Below are 23,189 nucleotides of genomic sequence, written 5' to 3' on the forward strand. Positions count from 1 at the left end.
TGGCTCCTGATTTCACATATTTTTATTTCCATGTTGACATGCTAACCATGAGTAGACCTTGGTAGCCAGTTGCTACTATAAACAACAGGTGCACAAACTGACAATTGGGGTACATCTCATATTTCTCAGGAACAGAGAGCATGTAAATATAGCCAGCAAGACAACTGACAGGACAACAGTCTGGAGAGAGGGAGCGTGAGTGCACATCAAGGTTATATAAGCGTCCCATGTGTCCTCAGCTGGAGGTAAAGTCCCAGACTCTGCTCATTTATTTGCCTGCCGTCTCGATTTAAGTCATCCATGATGTTGAAGTCCATACAGTGCCCCCCTTCTCATGAAAAAAAAGCCCACTAGTCTGTTTACACCGGATGAGTCAACAACTTCAAGTTCTCTTTTATGCATTTAAGTTAAAAGGTACAGCAGGAAATAAAAGGAATCATCAGCAGTTATGATTAAAAAAAAAATCACAGCTTTGCTTGTTCTTCATATTCCACAGATGATACAATATGAGCTGTAGGTTATACTGTACATAGAAGATGCCATTTTACCCTTCCACATCACAGAAGAGATGATGTGACCATCAGTTTAAGCCCAACATAATGGTTTTGAGACAAAATGGCATTGAACTTCATGGCTTTCCCACCTGCCTGTGTGTACTCAGTACATTAAATGCAGCAGCCACTGCATTCAGTCAAGTAAACAAAAGCATTTAAAACAAATGATTCAGATGTGTCGATGTGTCTGGGCCCAGGAGAAAGAACCAACAGAATGAACATTTTTTGGTTCAACTAGCTGCTGAACGGCGGCTCTGAAAACGGAGAAAAATCATCCAGGTGATATGCTGCTATTTACATAAATGGGTTAGTGTACGAGCTACATGCAACATCTTGAAGGGGGAACACTATGCAAATGAGAACACACTTCTAGTTCTGCTGTGTAACCGGACAAACATTGAGGAGACATGGTTAGAAGGACTCAGTATAAAGAATTCTCCATTAGCATAGTCCGTTTGGCATAATGCATGTTAACCTGAAGGAAAACAAAAAGGTTCAATAATCTGTTGTGAAAAATAGCACAGACTCATTTGAACATAGATTTGAACATAGTTATCTCATTTAAAACTGCTGCGTGTAGCTGGTAGGAACTGAAACGCAGGTGAAATGTTGTTTTACAGTGTTTTGTATACTGTAATCTAACACACCTGCTGCAAACATGCTGAGCCAACATGCACGAGGTTCACATCATTTCACTTTTAAGATCACTATGTTCTGTTCAGTGACTGGCAATGATTTTAACTTAAGTGATGGATCTGCACAATCATTTAAAACAGTTTGACATCACAGACAATTCTTTAACTCTCTGGTGAATAATTTAACTCTCTGGTGGACAGTTAGATGATTAGATTGTAACAACCACATTTCTGTTCATTAAATACAGTTACAGCAAGGAAAGCAGGTTAGCTTAGCATAAGGACTGGAAAGAGGGAGAAACTATAAATATATAGTATATGAAAAATTTTTCCATATAATATATATTTATAGTTTCTCTCTCTTTCCAGTCCTTGTGCTGAGCTAACCTGACCTAGACCCATATTTATATATTTATGGTTTTAAGCCAGAAAACAGAGGTGCAAAGATGTCAAACGTGCGTCCTATTGTAAAAACAATAAAATATAAGTTGGGTTTTCCTGTATCTACAAAAAAGGTAATGTGAGGTTACTTCACCTTTTGTATCTGTCATGGAATGTAATACACGGAAACAAGTAGACCCGCTGAAGATGAACACGAGTAAGGTCACATTCATCACCTATGTACACCAAGCGTGTTCACATTCCCGTCTATATCGCTTACATGCCACAGTCTCTTCTGCATGTCTCCATGTGACTCTACTCAGATACAACAAACTGGTTTGTTAGCATGAAGAGAACAAACTGTTCAGAAAACCCTTGATGTCTGTCTGACCTCTTACCCTCCCGGACAAAAAAAAGCTTGTTTTAATTCTTAAGGTTTGTATTAATATAACATATATATAAGATTATAACATATAATCTTTATATAACAGATGAATTTATAACCTTACTAGAGAGCCAGGCTGTTTCCAGCTTTGCAGTTTGTGTGACCGGCAAAGGTAACCGGCTGCTGGTTGGATCCTCATTTATTAACAGATATCAGATTGCTATACATTTTATTATTTTATTTTAATTGTCTGACTCGTTTTCAAAAATGTGCAAACTATAGATTTAAGATCATTGCTCTCAACATTTCAGAAGCACTACACTATTCATACAACCAGACTAATAAAATGATTTGATTACATTTTTTTGCTAAATGAAAATGTATACTGACAAATGTGTCTTCAAATCACCTAAATCCTGGGTGGTTGAGGGGTTAGGGCTTAAGACATGTCTCTCTTTACAACATCTACTTGCCAAATAAGGGCACAAAAAGTCCCAAAATTACATTAAAAAAAAAAACAACCAAATACCTCAAGCAAGGCATCAAACATTAAGGGCTCCAGCTTGTCCAAAATAGGAATTTGGTGCCAATCTTCTGATAGTTAACTGAACAATCTATAGGATTTGTAATGTTGGTGAAAAACAAGCAATTTAAAGACGTCACCTTGGGATGTGCTAAAGTTAATCAACTGATAGTTTATGAAAATAATTTGCAGTCTTACATTAATAAATGCATCACTTTAAATATTCAAATTCGTATTTTCAATGGAATCAAAGTTAGTTTTGCGTTCTTGAGTTTTGCCTTTTATTTGGCGGTATTGAAATTGCTCATATCAGATATTAGGTTTTGGGAAAGAGGATTATCTCATAAAAAACAACGTGACCAGAAGGAAAATACTTTCAATTTCTTTTTCGCTCGTTCTTTGGATTGTGAAAACAAGATGAGTTCAACAAAACATTACTATCTTTTGTACCTGTCACGTAATGAAGTGAAGCAAGCAGTTTCACTAAAAGGAAACCTGCTTCGCCATTGCAGCTATTCTTAGATGATCACATTCTCACATTCTTCACCTCAGTTCACTCATGACAGCCTGAGAGAGCAACTTGTTCACCTTCCCATCCGTGTCTCTTATGCAACAATCTCTTTTTCACAGATTCTTTTTTTGTGATACTACACAGATCCATATAAACATTGGTATGTTAGCAGCTTCAGAAAAATGGAAGAAAAACTGGCCGGAGAAGCTAGGAACTATCACTGTTGGGTAATTTAGCCACTCTAGGTATTGGGTGTGACTACGGAGTAGATGCTCGGCATTTTATCGCTGCTGATCGACCAGGCTCGTGAAGTAAAACTGGTTAGATCACACGATATGATAACGCTGTCAGGCAATATTTTATTTTTTAATTTCCATTTTTCATTCCAGCCGCACACACACACGTGTCACATGTTTCAAAATGTGACTGAATGGAATGAAAGTCCTCCTTTGTTATGCAGAGGGAACAACAACTGAATCACAGGCTAAGAGTGTGGAGGGTTTCTCCATGCTGTCTGCCCTGTCAGTTTTACGCTCAAGTTTCCGGCCTGAAAGGAGATTAGGATCTGAACACTCCCCTCGTGTCTAATCTCTTATCTCCACTATCTTATCTTTAAAGAACGGATGGATGGTTCCCCAGCATGACGTGGAGAGAGTTGTGAGCGAGGCAGTCTGTGGGACAGGTCAAGTAGGTTGACAGCGCAGGCTGAGGGAACAGAGGGTCAGACGTGATCCTCTATTGGGAAAACCAGACGCGTGCCACGGCTCAGCAGCTCCTGTTCGCGAGAGTCCAGCTCACGCTCCAGCGCCTCCTCTGAGGTGCTGCCACTCCTTTTGCCATTCGAGCTCCAGCTCGACCCTCCAGCTCCATCCCCACCTCCGCCAGACGCCCCGTTAGCTGTGATGGCAGTGTCCCCGAACATGAAGGTCAGGTCACCGTCATTACGGATGAGGTCAGAGTCGTGGTCTCTCAGCTGCTCGTGGTTCTGCAAACACATCCGCAGTCGAACATGAGGGGAGCGATGGAGTACATTTGGGAACACACACACACACACACACACACACACACAGACACACACATGAACACACGCACACACATGCAAGACGCACAGCATGGGAGCATGTGGTGGAAACAGATGAACAGACTGACATTAACAGTGCAAAGGCTTATAAAGGACACTATGGATTTACAGAAGGGAAGGGAGGAGATTTTCACTTAGTGGCCTCTACTTCAGCAAATGGCTAAAAGTGAAGGAAAAAAAAGAAACATAGGAAACAACAAGCTGCACAGCCAAACACACGGCACGCTTTAACAATGACATAGCATATAGACTGTCAGTCAGAAACTGATTTCACTGTCAACACTAAAAGTTACACACCTAATTTAAAAATCACATACTGCACTAAGTCAGGGATAACTGCAAACATATAGCATGAGGTTGTCACAGCTCTAATTCACTGACTGTCTGACAACAAATATCAATAGACCAACCCATGTCCTCAGGGAGAGCAGCATGAGTTAACATTGGGTCAACACAGGAATTACTCAGATGAAGGGCTTCAAACAAATGACATAAGTCCTTTATGGCAACAGTTATCTGGGAGGGGTAGGAACTACAAATGAATCCATTCAGGCTTTTAATGTAGTTAAAAAAAACTATTGTATTTAAGAAGTTAAAATAACAATATTTCCATTCATCATAAAGCATTATGAAAGAGTCTATGTAAAAATTAATGCAATAAAGACAGAGGGGGAAAGCTGAAATAAATGTCTCCTCAAACGGATATAACTTCAATTCAGAAATCAGAAATTCAGAAACTTATTAGGGTCTGACATACTTTTAGTTCCGGTCTTTAATGAGTTAACAGTGCACAAGTTAATCATTCTTCAAAAATATTTTTGTTAATCAAATTGTTTCAGGCAGACATTCAAAGCCCTGGGAGCTTTATTACCAAAAAGCAAACTGACTGACAACTGTACAGTTATCTGGGTTTATTCCATAATTACACTAGAAAGATCTTTTTTAAACTAGTTTAGAAAGTACATCTGCAATTATATTTTAATTGTTAGAGTTGTGGGGTAATATACTCCCTCAGCATTTCATGATATCCATAACGGTTGAGGAAGCAGACAGGAAGCTTTATTTAATCCTGTCTCTCCCAATTTGGCAACACAGAGCGGACAGCCCTGATTATATGAGCAACCCACTAAAGTCATTACTCATCTGGCAGGCTGCCCTATACGCAAACCCACAGCAACAAACCTAGGAGAGGAAAATATTAACAGACATTAGACAGAACCAAACTTTAAGAGAAGTCAATTTGAATGAGAATTTAAACCTCACTACTTTGCAGTAGGGAGGTGGAGTTTAGGTTCTGTAACCCCACAGTGGTGGCTCTTTGGGTTACTGTGAAAAGAGCGTAAAGTAGCAAAAAGCTTCCCCGGGAACGTATTTAACATCAAATGAAAAGGAATGAAAAGTTTTCCAGAGACAATCCAAGTGTGACCATCGCTACAATGGGTGTTTCTGAGTATAAAATATCTGAGCACAGTGTCTTTCACAACAGTGATCATCATTGAGGTGATGCTGAAAAGGGCCTTTTGTGCTGTGTGAATGCAAAAAGGCTTCTTGACGATCCATTTTCTCCTGCTGAAGGCCTTGGTGCTTTGTGTCTTTACTGGCAGGCACTGAGAATACTTTGACGGTATTACAACTCTCCTGAGAGAAAAGCCTTCAGTATTCACACAGTGTCTTCCTAACGCACCACCCTCGGATTTAAATAGATTTTAAAAAACAGCTACGAAAAATATAAGAACAGGACAGCTACTGCTTCTTAGTCACATGATGCTTCGGTCATAGCTAATTAAAACATGTTTTAAAAAATTATGCTTTCCACATTAACCGCATTCTTTGGAAATGTAAAAGTTTGTGCCAGCTGACGTCTTCATTAGAACCACCCACTACTAACTACTAGTTACCTCAGATAATTTCATTTCATTTTAATTATATAACTGCCTTCTGCTCAAGATGAGTCATCTAAAATACGCTTACAAATAGTCAAAAGACAGGCATTTCAATTCAATAATTACTGAGACAAAAATAGGGAAACAAAAAAAATGAATAACTTGGCATTTAATGTGATTATTAGTAAGGTTTAACTTGATAGGCAAGTTTTATTACAAGCTGTGTTTTTCCTGGTTTCCACCCTTTGTCCTAAGTTAACCAGCTGTGCAGTGAACAGATTTTCTACAGTGTGTGAACGCAGATTTCTTTTACACATCACTCGTACTAGGAGTGTCACTGTTGTTTGCCTATTGTTTTGCAAGTGCATGTGGACACTGACCTCATATGCCTGAGGGCTCGTCAGACAGCTGGCCAGTGGGCCACAGTAGCTGGGCAGGGTGGAGGTCAGAGGCGGGCCGCTGTGTGTCAGAATGGGCTTCAGGTAACTGGATACACGTTAAGGCGAATTTCCCAAACAGCTCAACAATTATTAGAAGCAAAGAAAGGCAGTTTAAATGAAGGTAATGTCCCATAGTGGTACCAGTTCCTCTTACGGCATTTTGTAACAAAACGTTTATAATCTGTAACTAATTGCTTTGTTAATAATTAATGAATCATTTACTATTGCTGGACTGTACCAGCACAAAATTTGCTGTTTTAGTTAATTCTTTGATTTCTTATTATTACAGGCATCCGGATCAAACAGCTCCCTGTAACAACATTTGAAGCTGCAGACTTATTATGATATGATGATTTATTCAAAGATTAGAGTCAATAATAATTTACTAGCCGTAAATTTCTCCCAACTTGATTGAAATCCAGACATCATTAGCTGTACTGCTTATTTATAAATGATTTATTAGTTACAGTTTATAAATACTAACAAGGGTGGCAACCAAATATTTGAAAAATACATATAGATGCTGCACCGTCTTCCTATACTGCTGTAATCAAACACAAGCACATCGCAAGTGATGACATTTAATTAAATAATGTGGAGTACATCTGCCAACAGGATATATTTGCAGATTGTAGTATTTGAATTTGAATTTGATTTTGTAGGAGGTATGTTGGTAAAACTTCCGAGCAGTGACGCACAGAGTGAACCGACAGGCTCTTCTACCTCTTCTGTATTGAGTCAGTATTCCATTGCCCTGTTTAACTGGTTGGATCAGCTGCATCTTTGGGGACCGACGGTGTCAGCATGTGACGGTAAACGGTCACAACACGCACATTTAACAACAACAAAGGGAGTGGAATGGGAGGATGAGACACAAAACACATTTACTCCAACCTGTTTTTCAACACTGAGCGGGAATCCAAAACTTTTATAGATATGTCCACATCATACATGATGATCTAATAATGACATCTATTGTGATTGTTTTTTTACATAGAATATAGAATGTGCCAGACAAAACAAGCTCTAGACCGTTGTAGTTACAAAACAAATAAAACACATACTTTCTTTGATTTTAATGCTAAAAAGGACACAGGAAGGATACTTGTGATCAAAGCTATACCACAATCTGAAGAGCCATGCACTCTCTTGCTTGGTTTTACTCTGTTCTTCACCCTGAGTGCCGTCCTAGAGATAGACAAGAAAAAGTTATTAAAGTCTCCTCTTCAGGTTTGCAGCATAATCGGATCTGGATCCATGAACCCCTGTGATATGTTTTTCAAATATGTTTTCTGGACAAAATAATTAGGTTCATCACTCTCATTCAGCAAGTCATTTTAAGAGTTTTAGTTGTGACAAAAGCATTGACTATACAAATCAAAACAGAGTGAGCCTGAGTGGCATCCTCACCCCCTGTAAGACCTGGAAACTGTCTCCACAGGGCTGTGGGTCTTGATCTGGGTCCACACCAACCCTGCACCACAGGAAAAAGAGAGAAATATAATATAACTAGCTTATTAAATACAATTTAATTCAGAGGATAGCTAAATTACTGCAAACAGTCCTGTACGTGTGTGTAATTTCCCTGCTTGTAACCTTTGCTATTCTCGGAATGTCCTTTTGTCTATGTTGGAAACTTTGTATTCACCTTTACAAGAAACATTCCTTTATTTTGGTGGAACCTGCACCTTGCTGAATGCAGACGTGGTTTCGTTCTGGCTCTGCTACGTGTCAAAGATCTCTGCTGATTGACAGAACATTCTGGGTATGAAAATAGAACTGCATTCCATACGGTACAAGAAGATAAATGGGAAGCCGTAAGATATTACATAATCTATAATTCATAAACAGACAATTTACAACAAGACAGACAAAGGAGAGTTTTGGGATAACTTTTTGTCTGTGGACTAAAAGCCAAAACCTTATTTTTTCCCTGGCATCGAATATCACTGTTAATTCGTGACAGACCGATCGTGTCACTGAACTAGTTCAGTGTGACCCTGTATAAGATTCGGAATTTACCAATTAAAAATATTATTTTGGGCTATTTCGACACAGGTTTATCTGAACTCTGTCACAAATGAAACATTTACTGTACAAAAAAATGACTGGCTACTGGGTAAAGTGACAGCTCCACGGTAAAGTATAAATGAGTGACCTTTGGTCTGTAAGACATTTAAATGATTGCTATCTACAACCTTATTGACATTTCAGGATATATGCTCATTAATTTCACTCGTGAGTTACATTAGAAATTTGACACTACTCTCATATTTGTACCTTAACTATGAAGTCACGGCTATCAGTCGCTTGGCTTTGCTTAGCACAAAGACCAAACACATGGAGGCTGGATCTGTTTACAAGTAAACAAATCTACCTTAATAGCTCACCAATTTAACATTTAATCTGTTTAATCTGTAGGACTGAAAAGTCCAAAATCTAAATTATGTCTTGCCTGGGGGCAGTCACTTCATAGCTGTTCCCTGTGTCCCGTCTTTGTGCTAAGCTAAGCTATAATAAGTTAAACTAACCAGATGTTGACATGAGATTTTTTTGCCCTATACACACACTTAACTGACTTGCTAGAAAACAAAGAAGCATGTTTTGCACATGTCAGTCATGTGAACTAACTGCAGTGCATACTATCAGTCGGTATTCCCCCCGGTGTCTCTTACCAGCAGAGGAGGATTAGACTGCACACAAGCAGATTTTGAAGGGGCACTTTTAATTCACGTAAGCTGCGGATCAGTTTAGTCTAATCCTTCTGGACGAATGCCAAGACAGAGGAGTGTAGCCTTTCATAGCTACATCTGAAACCCCCACTGATACTGTGTGGGAGGGAGTTTAACCAATGCGTGGGGTTATCTTTAGACTTTCCATGAGTGCCATACAGAGGATGTACTTTTTATGAGTTAATGCATGAAAGCATTTTCCTCCACTTCCACCTTTGCAGCTGGACAAGGAGCAGGCCTCAAGTATCCAGCTGTCTTTTCAGACACTCCCCTCTCTAAGCCAGTCATACACACATACAGTACAGAGATTATTCAGGGGGGTGGAGGTTGCATAAGGTCAGTGGACCTCCCAAAAAAAAAAAAAAAGTTGTGCGGGTGACGCATAAATTAGGGTCTGGGAGGAATGGACCTGAGAATAACACACACCTGCTGAGGACCCCAGGAGACAGAAGCACAAGCTTGCACACTTCCACTGATAGGAAAAAAGTTGGAGCAGCCACAATTGTTCATATAGACAATTACAGTTATGTAAGAGGATGCTCCACTGACTTCAGTTCACCCACTAACCTTTAATCGTAATCCTGAAAACATCCTCTGCCCTCCCAAAACCCATCAAATATTCCTGAGAGCAATTGGGTTTTGTCCTGAGCAGATTAAGAATGGAGGAACCATTGGAACACAGCTCTCAGTAAGTTTCTGTTCTGTTTATTACCTTCCTGTTTTGCACATACTTTTCAAATCAGTTCACACACACCTTTGTTGAGCTGGATCTGGGAACACAGTGAGGGAGCTTGTTTTTCACATCGCTAAGTGAGAAACTGCAGGACAATTCACAATGACCCAACAGGAAAGCACACTTTGGTTTGCAAATCATGCAGAGACACCTCAGAGCAGAGCACTTGATCAAACAGCAGAGCCTCCACCACAGCTGAGCTCGAGTATGATGCTGTAATTTCACTGCTCAGTGGCTTTTAAGAGAATCTTACTTACTTCTCAACAACCCAACCTGTTTTACTTTATTTTTACCAGCATTGCAACATTATAATATCCTTTAACAATGTTGGCCGCCGACATGTCTCCATGACCCATTGTCTAATGTCTAAATGTCTACTGCTTCCCTTCACCAGAAAACGAGAAGTAGAAAGTGAAAAGAAAAACTCCCATTTGAAGCAACTGCATGCTCCACCAACACCACTTAGAAAGAGTCTGTACACATTCAGATACACCACCTTTGGTACTCCCACTTTCCATGTCGACGTCGCTGTTCCTGCAATGCTTTGTTGGCCCCACCTCTGTCACATCATAAACAAATACACTCAGTATCAAGCACAACAAAGGTAGGCAGGATTTGACCCATCTGAAAAAAGAATTGACATCTTATTTATTCTCCACTTAATGAGGAACTGAAACGGTCACAGTGGCACACAAACTCTGAACTCTAATTTCGCAGCGAATATTTAGAGATAAATTACATTCTATGACTCTAAAAACATCAAAGCAGTTTTTGCATGAAAATCCAGATGTTTCTGTATTTTAAAAGCATATCGTCACAGGTGCTTGGCACTTTGTGTTATTTTAATGGTGATCTGGAGATAAATCAGAGTTTAAAAAGGTAACAGTAAACACTCGGTGTTTTATAAATAGTAATTGGCAACGGTCTCGGCCAAATATGATCCTCTGTTTTGGGGACATGCACTAATCGCTGGACTTGGCACAGAGGCTCAGCAGATGTTCATGCAAACACATAAAAAAAATAAAAGGGAAAAATGTAACTTGAACTCTTAAACTCACAAATGCGCTGCTTCCAGCACCAACATACTAATGTCAGTTCCAATGTTTTCTGTTCTTATCATTTACCTGAGTTTTTGTCTTAGTGGGAAGCTGATGACACTTCCAGCTCGATTTATCACAACCAGACTACTTCAACATTGATTCCTTTCACAACTTCAACTTATTCAAACTCTATTCAGCTTTTAAAATTCAAACTCTTTAACTGCACTTTAATTGTAGACCAAAAATGGTTATTAACTATGTTCTACATAGTGTATATTTTCCGTACTGAGCATGTTTCAGCGCTTCCGTTTTAACTACCACTACCTTCTTTCACTTAGGAGATTTTTAATGCATGTTAAACTACTGGCATTTCAGATGTTGCAATTTTAACCGTCACACACACTTTTTTCCTTTCTGCTATCCAACAAAATAACAAAATGCTCATATTACAAAATGTATCTGAACTGATCACATACTGGATTTAGATTCTATAAAAAGGAGCTGCATTTTCGCATTGGACATTAGAGATTAGATGCTTCTCCGACCCAGTGTGAGCACATAGGGATGTGTTTCTGTCTTTCTGTGGCTGCACAGCCAGAGCTCGGTTGTCTACTTATAGACCATCACTCAAAATCCGATTTAAAAAAAAAAAAAAAAAAAAAAACCCAGCAGCGTCTACTCACACAACAGCCCAGCACCAGTCCTCGATCTTATCATCAACCCGCTGCCTCACCACCATCATTTTGACATTTTTTTGAAAAATAGCAAATGATTTCCAGTATAAAAACAACATTTATTTAACATAAACTACACATAGTCAAAAAAAAAAAAGAAAAAAAAACACAGTCTAATTTTTTTTCACATCATTTGCAATGTGATGTCCTACTCCTGCTCCGGCCTTTTAAAGTGTCGCCCATAAAGAGTAAAAATGTGTTAATTTATGCACATAATAGAGAGGATGATACCAGGATCACAGAGGAGCATGGCTGATTTCCGCCTGCCATGCGCCACATGTCCCGGTTACCATGGCAATGAGTTCACGAGGAGATTTTGGCAGAGCCCTAAACCTCCACCCAACACAATAGTTTCTGTTAGTCTGAGGAGCCATTACTCATATTAAATAGAGCCTGTTCACTCAGGCTGCGGCTGCTGCTGCTTTCACATACACCACCAGCCCATAATCTGCTTTATCACAACAAATAGAAGCTCCCACTGCATCATGGTCAGACAAAAATAAGTGAGGCTGGACTCCAAACACACAGACAGCAACAGCCAGCTGGGACAACCCATCCTTTGGCAGCCTGCAGATAATCAACATTATCTACTGTAGGTTTTATATCACTTCTGGTTGAACAATGAGCTTTATTCTCAGAGCTTGTTCCAAGTATTCAATGTGAAAGTGAAGAACTTATTGTACATACTACCTCTAGTAATAAATGCCAGTATTTCTTCAACAACAAAAGTTGCAACAATTGTCTGAGTGATTTTAAAGCTGTTAAAATGAAAAAGTCCTCCTCCTAGAGAACTCTGGCCCCACCTCCTGGACAATAACATCACACAAATCAGGAAAAATATCATCCTGTCATCTTGACACGAGCTTTAATGTTGTGGCTGATCGGTGTACAGGAGCAGTAAAGTTGGAAAGTGACTTTGTGACTTTTTAGGATAAAGTTAAAGCCCAAAAATGAATTACTGTATAAAATATCATCTTAGCAACCTAGTCCATTTTCATGCATGACAATTCTTCACTAATTATTCACTGCCCTTATCTTAGGAAAAAAAAGTAACCCTGTTTGACTGGGATTCTGTCTGTCATTTTACTAATAATATTATTACTGACGTCAGTATAATAAATCAATTTAAATCTAAACACATTTAAATGCATTAGCGTTTAAGGTTCACATTTTGTCATTTGGCAGATGCTTCTAGGTTACACGTTACCTGATGTGTAGCCAGGAAAGCATGGGCGTGGTCCCACCACCAAACACCCACACAGTGAAGAACACAATAAGCAGCGTGGTAGTGAACATCATCTGGCGGGCGTAGGTAGCTGTATCCCTGATGGCCAAGGCAAATGCCATCGCCCCTCGCAGACCTGCAAAGGATTGCATCCAAAATTAGCTTGCACCAATCACAATGACATAGAAACAAACACTGATGTGTGTTTGTGATTGTTTTATTTTTTTCAAACCTGCAAACATCATCATATGCTGGAAGTTTCCCTTGATCTTGTGCCTTCGGCCAAGGTTAAGAATGAAGGAGAGTGGGTAAATGTTGAAAGCTCTCCCGATGAATATAGCAATCTGACAGGCAGGTCAAGACGTTTTAAACTTATCCCCTTAATATTGGAGAGGGTGCCCTGGGGCAAGTAACAGAGGAAAGAAGAATACTAGAATAACAATTTCCCAAAGGGGAGAATGTTGACTTTGGATGAAAATGCCAAATTCATGTGGGGCATCACATCAGACTCCAAATCTTCAACTACGGCCCAATTCTGCAGCCGTAGAAAAATGGAATTTGATGAAAGGGCTAGTGTTACTTGGAACAGAAAGTAGCATAATTATTATGCACCAAAAGGATACAAAAGCCCCAATAATGAAAAGGGGACTGAAGATGTGATTCTGGAACGTGAACAGAGCCAAGCCCATGTAGGAGAAGATAAAATTCTCAGCCAGGAAGTGAAGGACCTCAAAGAGCTGAAAGGAAAATATGACAATCACTGTGGTTTCAATTTAGTACTATTTGAATATTTAAAAAATCCACCGAAAGAGACTTAAACATTTTAGGTTCATTAAAGCCATTTCATGAAACTTTCCCTGATTCTCATTGGGATGGATGTTTGAGTTTTCCCTCCAAGGCTGACTGAGCACCACATTCTGAGGCTGCCATAATGGTTAAAGAGCTAGCTGCATCTAACAACGCTCTGAACAGAAGCTGATACAAACACACAGCCGTGGAAATCATAGATCATCATAAAATGAAACAAATGCAAACCCATTGATTAATAATGAGAACCCCAGGACAATGAATGCATAGCTTTATTTAAAACGTATTTACAAGAGCCTGGCAGTACACAGTTGCTTGCTTAAGTTTGCATCCCCTTATAATATACAGTTAGATGCTATAACTTTTTTGTAAACATCTTGACCATTTCTCTTACTTTTGATAATAAAAGAAGGTTTGTTCTATCCGAATGGCAAAGCTGTTATTATCTCATAAAATAATGAAAATTACATCGGTTCAAATAAATTAAATTATGAATTAATTAAATATCCGATGAGAAAATCTTTACTAACTTAATGTGCATTAAATTACATTGATATATTTCAAAAAATGGGGATGCAAACATTTGCACCCAACTGTGCTTGGTATGCTGTGCCGAGACGAGTCAGGCTGCTTGTTGTCTAAGTGCTAATCTGTGCCCTGTTCTCAAGGCTGAACCCTCTCTGGGAAACTATACAGTTGTGTCAGGAGGAATATCCTCAGACAGCTCAGATTAAGGTCACAGCAGGCTGATCACGGTGCCATCTGGCACCGGGGCCAAGTACCGGCTTCACACTTTTTGAAAGTTCAAACCAGTCCAAATGAAATGACTGTGTGCAGGAAATGCTCAGATGCTACTGTACCTGCTTGGTCCGCTTTGTGGATTCTTCAGAGAGGTTGTTGTAAGTGTAGTGAGCCTGTGTAATGCCACAGAAAAGCACAGCCACAACACCTATAGGACACACAAGCACATTTAACAGCAAGTGGCGAGTGTTCTGGTTAGGCTGCATAATTTGAATATGAAATTTTTGCTATTTGAAAGACAAATATTAACTTTCACCGCCTTTGATGTTATGTTACTTTGTTACATAATCAGTTAATTTTAACTACTGCACATCCGATGAGTAATCTGTACTTTAATCCCTGTCACATTTAATTTGTATAACAGATAATTTACTATCACATAGTTCAAACTGCTCATAAGAATATTATTTAACATAATGAACAACTGAGCAATACTAAAAGATAAAGTCAAACTATCTCTGGTTTCACTACTACAATTCGGATCTTTTTGTCTTTTGTGAACTTTAGAGTATGAAATACTAAATCACTAATATGCCCCTTAAAAATTTTGTCAAAAAGAACAAAAAGGGTCAGTGTATTAGGTCAGTGTTGCTCCTGATGGTTTGATTAATACATTAACTTTTCTTTTTTTGCTTTGGCTTATTTTTTCTTTAACATTTTGTCACCCCTTGGCCATTTAAGCATTTAACTAAAGGTTTTTTATTGGGACTGTGGTTCAGGAGGTAGAGCAGTCACCCACCAACCCCAGGTTTGTTGGTTTCGACCCCCTGCTCCTCCAGTCACATGTCGAAGTGTCCTTGAGCAAGACACTGAACCCCAACTTAGTTACTTCCAGTGAGTGTTGGTGTGTGAGTCTGTGTGTGGTTGTGAGTGTGAATGGGTGAAGAGAAGCAGTGTACAGTGCTTTGCATACCAAACAGGTACAAACGTGTTATATAAGTGCAGACCATTTACAATATTTTGAGAACTTAATAATAACAATATCAGATAGATGTCTGACAGATGCTAAACACAAAGGGTTTGATGGTATCACTGGCCACATCCTTAGTGACACCTGTACAATTGAATGCAATCCAATACATGAATTCAATTTTTACAATGGTATAATTTCTCAGTTTTTAAGTTGAAACTGTCAGAAAGGTGATAATTCTACTCTCTGTTTATTATTTCGGTCATATTGGTTAATGGAGTTGTACTGGAGTAAATTATAAGACAAGCTATTTATAATGTTTTGGCCCCTAGTTCATTTTAAATAGGGTGGCTTAAACATTAGAGCCATCTCTTAAAATATCCAGACTGTATTTATAGTCTGTGATCCGGACCACAAATGTCTAGTGCCTACTTCCCTAACTGCAACTTCCCCTGCCTTGGTACAGCTCACCTGTGAAGCCGCAGGCCTCGGCTAACAAAAAGGTGCTCCAAGACATTAGGAAGAAGAGGGCCGTCTCCAGCAGCGGAAAGCAGTGCAGTTTGGTGAACTTGGTGACGTGGGAATGGAGTTAAAGAACAACACTTACACTTAAACACCAAAGTCCCAAGAATCAACTCAGTCTCCAAACTGTTATTTTAAAGCACACATCAGAGAAGGATATGAGAGCAGTCACCACTCCTGTGGCTGCACCCATTATAAAGGAGCCGCTAAAAATACCAAGAAAAATCCCCACGGACTTAAAAAACGCTGAGGCATCAAACATGTGCGTGTTCGCTCCACTGGGCTGATAAGCCACAATAGACCTGAAAATACAAAAAAAAAAACATGGTGTCATTTCCATTTTTATTAAAAAATGTCTGATAATGTCTTTAATTGATTTTTATTTATTTATTTTTATTATTGAGCCTTTTATATTAAATCGTCACGTCTCTGTGTGTGTGACTTGTTTACATGTCTATCAAAATGTAATAATGTGATTGGTCATAATAATATCTTTAATAGGAGGTGATTTGTAATCTTCCAGTAGAGGGAGGCAGAGTGCTGCTTTTCTCTCAGTGAGAGTCATGCAACGCTGTGCAGCTCTGTCTCGCACCTCAGTACTGAATTTCGACGTCAGGAGAGAAAAAAGGAGCTCAGAAGCTGTACAGGTAGAAAACCTTTATCTGGTGTCGTGAGAAAGGAAGTTACATTTTGCAAATTTGGGTTTAATAAGGTGGAAATTGGACTTACGAGGACAGCACAATGGCAACTGCATCATTCATGACACTTTCTCCAAATAGTAAAGCATAGAGATCCCCATCTGCATGGAGCTCATTAAAGATGGCCAGCACTGTCACTACACGCAGGAATAGAGAAACAAGAGCAAAGGAAAACGTATCAAAACATATAATTTACTCCATTCTCTATACTGACTGATAGTGAACTCCATACCTGGGTCTGTAGCTGAGATAATAGCACCAAAGAAAAGGCAGTCAGTGTAGTAGAACTTGTCAGTTAACTGTCCAACCACTTGCATCATTTTGACCACACCGTACATCAGATTCCTAGAGATGCACAGCCAGCAGACAGGAGAACAAAGGGTACAAAAGGTGACTAAGACTCCAGACTAAACTGGAGCTCAGAGGACAAAAGTTCACTCGTCGATTTTTACAGATTACTTAAATTTTAAACAGAAAGTCAACACTCACCCAATCACAAAACATGAAATGGCAGTGCCAAGAAACGCATAGGTTATGATGGAGCCCAGATTCCTGAAGAAGTGTCTCTGGAAAATGAAAAAAGGAATAAAAGCGTTCAAAGAGCAGGTTTAAAAGACATTTATATTTCCTATTCTGAAACAAATGTCTCTTAGCAAGGGTGTAGCAAAGGCTTAAGCTCAATGATGTTTGTAAAACCAGTTATAAATCAAACAAAGAAGCAGAACAGAATGGTCTGTCACATACGCACAATAGAAAGTAGCTGTCAGTTGATAAAAAAAAACAACATGCTGGTTTGGATTTCTAAAGGAAATGCACCATTTCCTCACACTGTCACAGACAGAAAAGAGAAAACTACAGCGATGTTTTCTTGAAGATAAACATTTTCACATCAGTTGCAGTCTTGTGTGTTTTTCTAGGAAAATCTAAAGCAGATGATAAATTTAACTGGCGTGTTAGGTCCAAAGAGGCACACACAGACACACACAGACACACACAGACACACACAGACACACACAGACACACACAGACACACACTGTTCTCTGTTTCTCCCTACAGTTGCTGTAACACTTCACTTCAAATGGACTCCCACTGCAAATGATGGTGTTGTGGGTTTTTTAAGGCTGACATGACAAACTGCTTCCCATTTCCTCAGGCATGTATAGTCCAACTCAGCACATTCCTCCGCAGATCCTAGTTTCACTACAACCCCCCCAAAAAACTGTCAATACATAGTTTTAAAGTATCTATAAACAAGAACAGAGACTTTTGGAAAAAGCAACTTAAAGTAATTTAATCTTAAAAAGGACAGTATAAATTTACCAGACATCAACTACAGTATATTTATGCTGAAACCGGTTGACAGTCAGTCAGTTTATGAATATACATTTAAAATTTTGATAGCTGACTGATCATACAGTGGATCCCTCAAGTCATTTATGAAGCAGCATGTTAATTCTTTAGTTGAGTGTAAAGGTTTCCCTGCATACTGTTTAACAGAATCATAATCCACATTCAGCTAGTACAAATGGTCCTTTATCATTAGAAGTGACAAGAAAGTTGAGATTGTATTAAAAAATATAATAAAGTAATAAAAATTATATTGTGGCAAAAGTTTGCATAACCTTTCATAAATTAATTACAATTTACCTTTAATTAATTTCTGATAATTCTGCATTGAATATTATGTTTCTACACTTTTTGCCATTTCAAAATAAGGAGATGCAAACTTTTGCGCCCGACTGTAAGAAAGTGTAAAAACTGTAAAACTTGGCTGCACTCAAATAAATTAAACTAAATGCAGACGATTTACTGAACAAAACTCAAGAGCAGGAGCTACTTACAGCCAAAAACGGATTATTGGACAGGCCTACTGGGCACAGGCCAAGGGGCCTGTGAGATCAGGGCTACCCATGCACCAAAGCCGGTGAAGCTACTGCTGATTTTGTTCTTGTTTGAAGGAAGTCGTTTGAAAGATATACAATGCAACCAAAAAGATGGCCAACCGCAAAAAGGCACAATTAAAGCTGATGCACAATGACCTTAAGAGGCCCAAAATGACCAAGAGCACACACAAAAACTCACATTAGACACAAAATGAGCAAAACGAGGCACAAAACCTTCAGAAATTCATTGAAAAAACCCCACATAAAAACAGTTACAATAACCAAATTACCACAGACACAAACAGCCCAAAAGAAAGAATGGGAAGGTCTTCTCCTGCTTTCTCCTAATCTGTCCATGCTTATGCACAAAATAAAATAAATAGGAATTGGTAGTGAAGGAGAAAGAAACGATTACAAACCAATGGATTATTACTGGAGTTATGTGTTGAGTCAATCTTTCACGTAGACGCTGACATATTTGAATGGAGAGGTGAAAACTTCGGCCTGCTTGTGGCCTGGGGGGTTGTGAATGTCTGGTCCAGACTTAAATATAAGGTTTTGTAAAAGTGTGGACCCACAGACCTTCAGACCTACATTACTTACCCTATAGCCACACTGCTGACTTCGAACACTTCACTGTAATCCACGATCAGGTGCTCTGCACAGCGGCTAAGCTTGAACCCATTTCCCCTCATTTTCCTTGATATCATCTATCACTGTATAATCAGACGAGGCTGAGTTACGCCCTCATGTTAAGAACACAGATCATGTGTCACCAGCTGTTAAAACACACTTCACTCTCCAATATTTCATGGTCAAGACATTAAAACACTTTGCTTGAGAGCGACAATGCACAATTCTTATGCATGAAAGGTACCACCTGCCATGAAATTCTCATTGATGGAAAGTGTAGACCCTTACCCAGGGATTCATTGAAACAAATGCAGAAATTGCTCATATTGTCTGCATCAGACAGACATTCTTGTTTGCCAGTGTTAAACCCATAGAGGAAACGAAAGACATCTGCTCTTGACTTCCCCTAAAAAGGTCCACTTATGTACAGTAAACACTTAGTGCTCCCACAGTCTGGCCAATCACAGATTTTCTGAGCTAACGGTCTGTCCTATGAAACATCAGTCGGTGGCAACAACAAAATTATTTACCGTTTCAGTGTTTCATACTGATTTGGCTTTGAAATAGCGAGTGAGTTTAAATTCAAACATGTAACATCTCACCTTCTTCAGACTGTAGCCAGCATGGAAAATAATGGGAGGCAGCAAGATATTGAAGAATACCTCAGGGTCAAATGTCACCTGGAAAAGAAATAAAGTCATTGAACAGATGAAAGTGGCCAATGCAGAATTGAAGAGTCTCTATTTTCTTTCTGATTTACCTTACGCAGCATATCATTTTGCTCCACATTGTGTATTTCTCTGGAGCTGATCTCCCCTTTAAGGGTGTACTCAAAGAACTTGCCGCTGACATTAAGCAGCAAGGTGCTAGTAGGTCCTTCCTTCATCGAGCAGCTTGGGGGTGTCTTGTTGTGGTAGCTGGTGACAGGAATACCATACCGCAGAATCACACCTACCAGCAAACCTGACAATGAGAATGGCTTTGTTTCAGTTAATCAGCTGCTGTGGAGGAAAAAAGGCTTCAATTAGCCAAAACTACATGTCAATACCAAACAAGTCCATTTGTCAGCACAAGATCATTTCCTAGGCACTGAGCATCAGGCAGTGACACACACAGAGCAGCAGAGCAGAGAAAGACAAATAGGGGACGTGGTAAGAAGAAGCATAAATCCTCTGATCAGACAGCAGTTATCTGCAGGAGACATGGCAAAGCAAAGGTGCCAGCACAGCAATCACTGAGACCACAGTGTTTAACATTCATCACACTCTGGCTTAGGCTTTAACCACACACACACACACACACACTCACACACACACAATCCCTAACCTCCTAGCACTAACCCAAACACAATTCTATAAAGAAAATCTGTAAATTGTAAAGATGAAAAAAAAAAAAAAAAGAGTACATAATGGGAGACAGAATTCCTTTATTGACTTCTTGTGGTTAAACCTAGAGGTACTAGAATCTGTTTTTTAGCATTTTAAGTGCAGCTTGAAGCCAGAGACCTCTGAGTCAGGGAAGGCTTAGTGAGGCTGGTCCACTCTGTCATCGGACCAGAGCTCTTGAAAATTCATCACTTAACAAAGACAGTTTTTTAAGTATTTATTCTCTTCTAACTCCTAACCCTGAAACCAACTGAGTGAGGACTGGCCAAAATGTCATCACTTTCCAAAAATGCTCTCACTCACTGTAAGGAATATAATTGGTCCTTACTAAGTATGAGTAGACACACACCCTCATCATTTAGCCACAGATTTGACAATGAGTTAAACAATTAAGCCAATGGTTGTTTTGTCCTCTTTCAAATCATAATCAAATTAGTCAGTAAGTTAGGTTCTTTCCAGCAGTTGGAAGCTTCATGTTTTTACATTAAAAGGGAAATGAGCAGAGGATAAGATTTAAGCCCTGGTATTTACTGTGTGTGTTTTTTTTTTTATACAAATCATTCAACCACAGTAACTAAATGATTTTAGCAACTGAAGACAACATTGTTTTCTGTGGAGGCTAATCTTTACACAGAAAATCAATACTGTGACAAGGTTTTCGTTTGACAGCATTTTTGCATCTAACATATAATGTTATGCACATAAGGTTCTGTTTTTGACCTTCTTCCAGGTCATAACTCTCAGCTACTGCTCATCGTGATCCATATTTATGAAACTTGAAAAAGAAACACTAAAAAACAGCTTTGCTTAAAAAAAAACAAAAAAAACAAAAACAACTCAAAGTCTGTGTTTTTTTTTATGTGAGATCTCTGGTTAATAAGTGACATTCATAGCACAGACCGACTGACTGGGAACATTCTGAGTTATTAATTTATTAGGAAAAACACTATACAGATTTGATATTACTCAATTCTATTGTTGTGAGACACTTTTCATGAATTTTGACATTTCCAAATATATCTGCTAAGAAAGTAGACTTCTTTTGATTTCCCATTGCAGCTGGCTATACAGTACAGCACATGTTGCAGTATTCAGTGACTATCGCATGCCTGTGCAGATGTCCCTGTAGAAATAAACATAATGAACTTACTGGCACAAAAATACATCCAGACCCCAGCGGACTACGGCCCACTAGACTGATGAATGTCGAAAACTCAGCAATGGGGCAGGTTGAATTTCCAGGGACTGAACAAATAAACAGCCAAAGTCGCAAACTTAATTCCCTTTTGTTACAGGCGAATAATGATTATGTTGGTGAGATATAGTCTTAAATTCATTACAGACTGCACAACCAATTCATTCCAAAGGTTATGCACCTACAACACATACAAAACATGTATTTTCTCTCTCTTCTGTCACCCACACACCTCTTTTTCTCCTTGCAGTGCAGCACATTGGAAGCTGGAAAGATACTTTATAAAATATGTAAATGCAACGTTGTGATTACATAAAAGGCATTTCAGGGGAATACTCCACAAGAAGTCAATAGCAACAACTGTATGGATGTCATTTTTATATTATTACTGTATCATATTGTATATAAGTCAATACAGGTCACTCCGAGTGCCATCAGATATGCAGGGAACTGGTTCCCAGCGTGTCAGGGATAAGCTGCACGTGCAGCACAGCAGTGGGGAGCAGACAAGGCTGAGCAGCCATAAGCACCTTCTAGAAATGAGCTTTGGCCCAGCCAATGAAGAGCTGTGCGTTTTTATAGACTTAAACCGTGTGTGTGTGTGTGTGTGTGTGCAGGTTTACCTGCTCTACGCCTCTGTGCAGCTGTTGTAAAGCAGCAGGGAACCTGAATCGTGTGTGTGTGTGTGTGTGTGTGTGTGTGTGTGTGTGTGTGTGTGTTAACACAGAACCTTAAAGCCTCACCGTAAATCATTGCGAGCCCAGTTTCGTGAAGGAAACGGACCCGTCTGTGCTTGAAGAGCCATATGGTGAGAATGGTTAAGGTCAGCAGTAAAATGAACGTGAGCAAATTGACACTGTCCTGTCGGTGACTTTCCTCGGCTTCCTTCTCGGTTGCAAGTTCTTCCATAGCGTCGTCCTCCGCCTTCAGCCCCGACACCAAGCTAAATAAAATCCAAGCGCGCATCATGGGGAACAGCGCGGCGCCCGCACCGCACCGCTTCGGCTGTCGGAGAGCGTCCATGGTGCAGGATGCTGCTGCTGCTGCTGCTGGTGGTGCTAGTGAAAGCGCACCTCCTCTATGCCATGTCACTGCTGGAAGGTAAACACACAGCTGAGCCGAGTGGGGAAACGAGCCAGTGTTCGCAGTCGCTGGACCGGCGAGTTCAACCTTTTAAAGGTACACTGCGCGCTGGAGCCGCTCCGCAGTGAGCTGCCCTTGTGTAGGACACCAAATCACACACTCGCCGCTACTGAGTCATTGTCGGGGGGTTGGTGATAGTGCAGTTCAGTGCTTCGTCCTCTTCAAAACAGGAAATTCACGTGGTCAGTGCTTGGATGTTAAAACTGAGCCTCTTGCAAGAAAAGAAGAAGCAAATATCCGCTTTGGATAACGTGGCCTTCCTATTGATAGATTATACCAGGGGACACAGTGTGTGTGTGTGTGTGGGGGGGGGGTCCAAGGGCGAAGCAAAGATAATGAATTTAAGGGGAGACT

General features: G+C 39.6%; 1 protein-coding gene across 2 annotated transcripts; it reads right to left on the bottom strand.

The window, feature by feature from the left end:
• Positions 1–23,085, bottom strand: slc9a7 (solute carrier family 9 member 7). 2 transcript variants are annotated; one of them, XM_067513293.1, is made up of 17 exons: positions 22,436–23,085; positions 19,873–20,075; positions 19,715–19,792; positions 17,085–17,161; positions 16,828–16,940; positions 16,627–16,732; positions 16,058–16,199; positions 15,847–15,952; positions 14,525–14,613; positions 13,481–13,594; positions 13,090–13,201; positions 12,840–12,993; positions 10,355–10,417; positions 7,804–7,867; positions 7,499–7,581; positions 6,334–6,439; positions 1–3,974 (listed from the first exon to the last, which is right to left on the bottom strand). In XM_067513293.1, exons 1-17 carry the CDS (start codon positions 22,713–22,715, stop codon positions 3,711–3,713), a joined length of 2,154 nt encoding a protein of 717 aa, XP_067369394.1. In that variant the 5' UTR covers positions 22,716–23,085; the 3' UTR covers positions 1–3,710. The 2 variants fall into 2 exon arrangements, with proteins under 2 accessions (XP_067369394.1, XP_067369395.1); XM_067513294.1 differs by lacking the exon at positions 10,355–10,417 and having other exon boundaries at positions 22,436–23,081.
• Positions 23,086–23,189: the final 104 nt, after the last annotated feature.

Source organism: Channa argus, chromosome 8 (genome assembly GCF_033026475.1).
Source record: "Channa argus isolate prfri chromosome 8, Channa argus male v1.0, whole genome shotgun sequence".
NCBI lineage: Eukaryota > Metazoa > Chordata > Actinopteri > Anabantiformes > Channidae > Channa > Channa argus.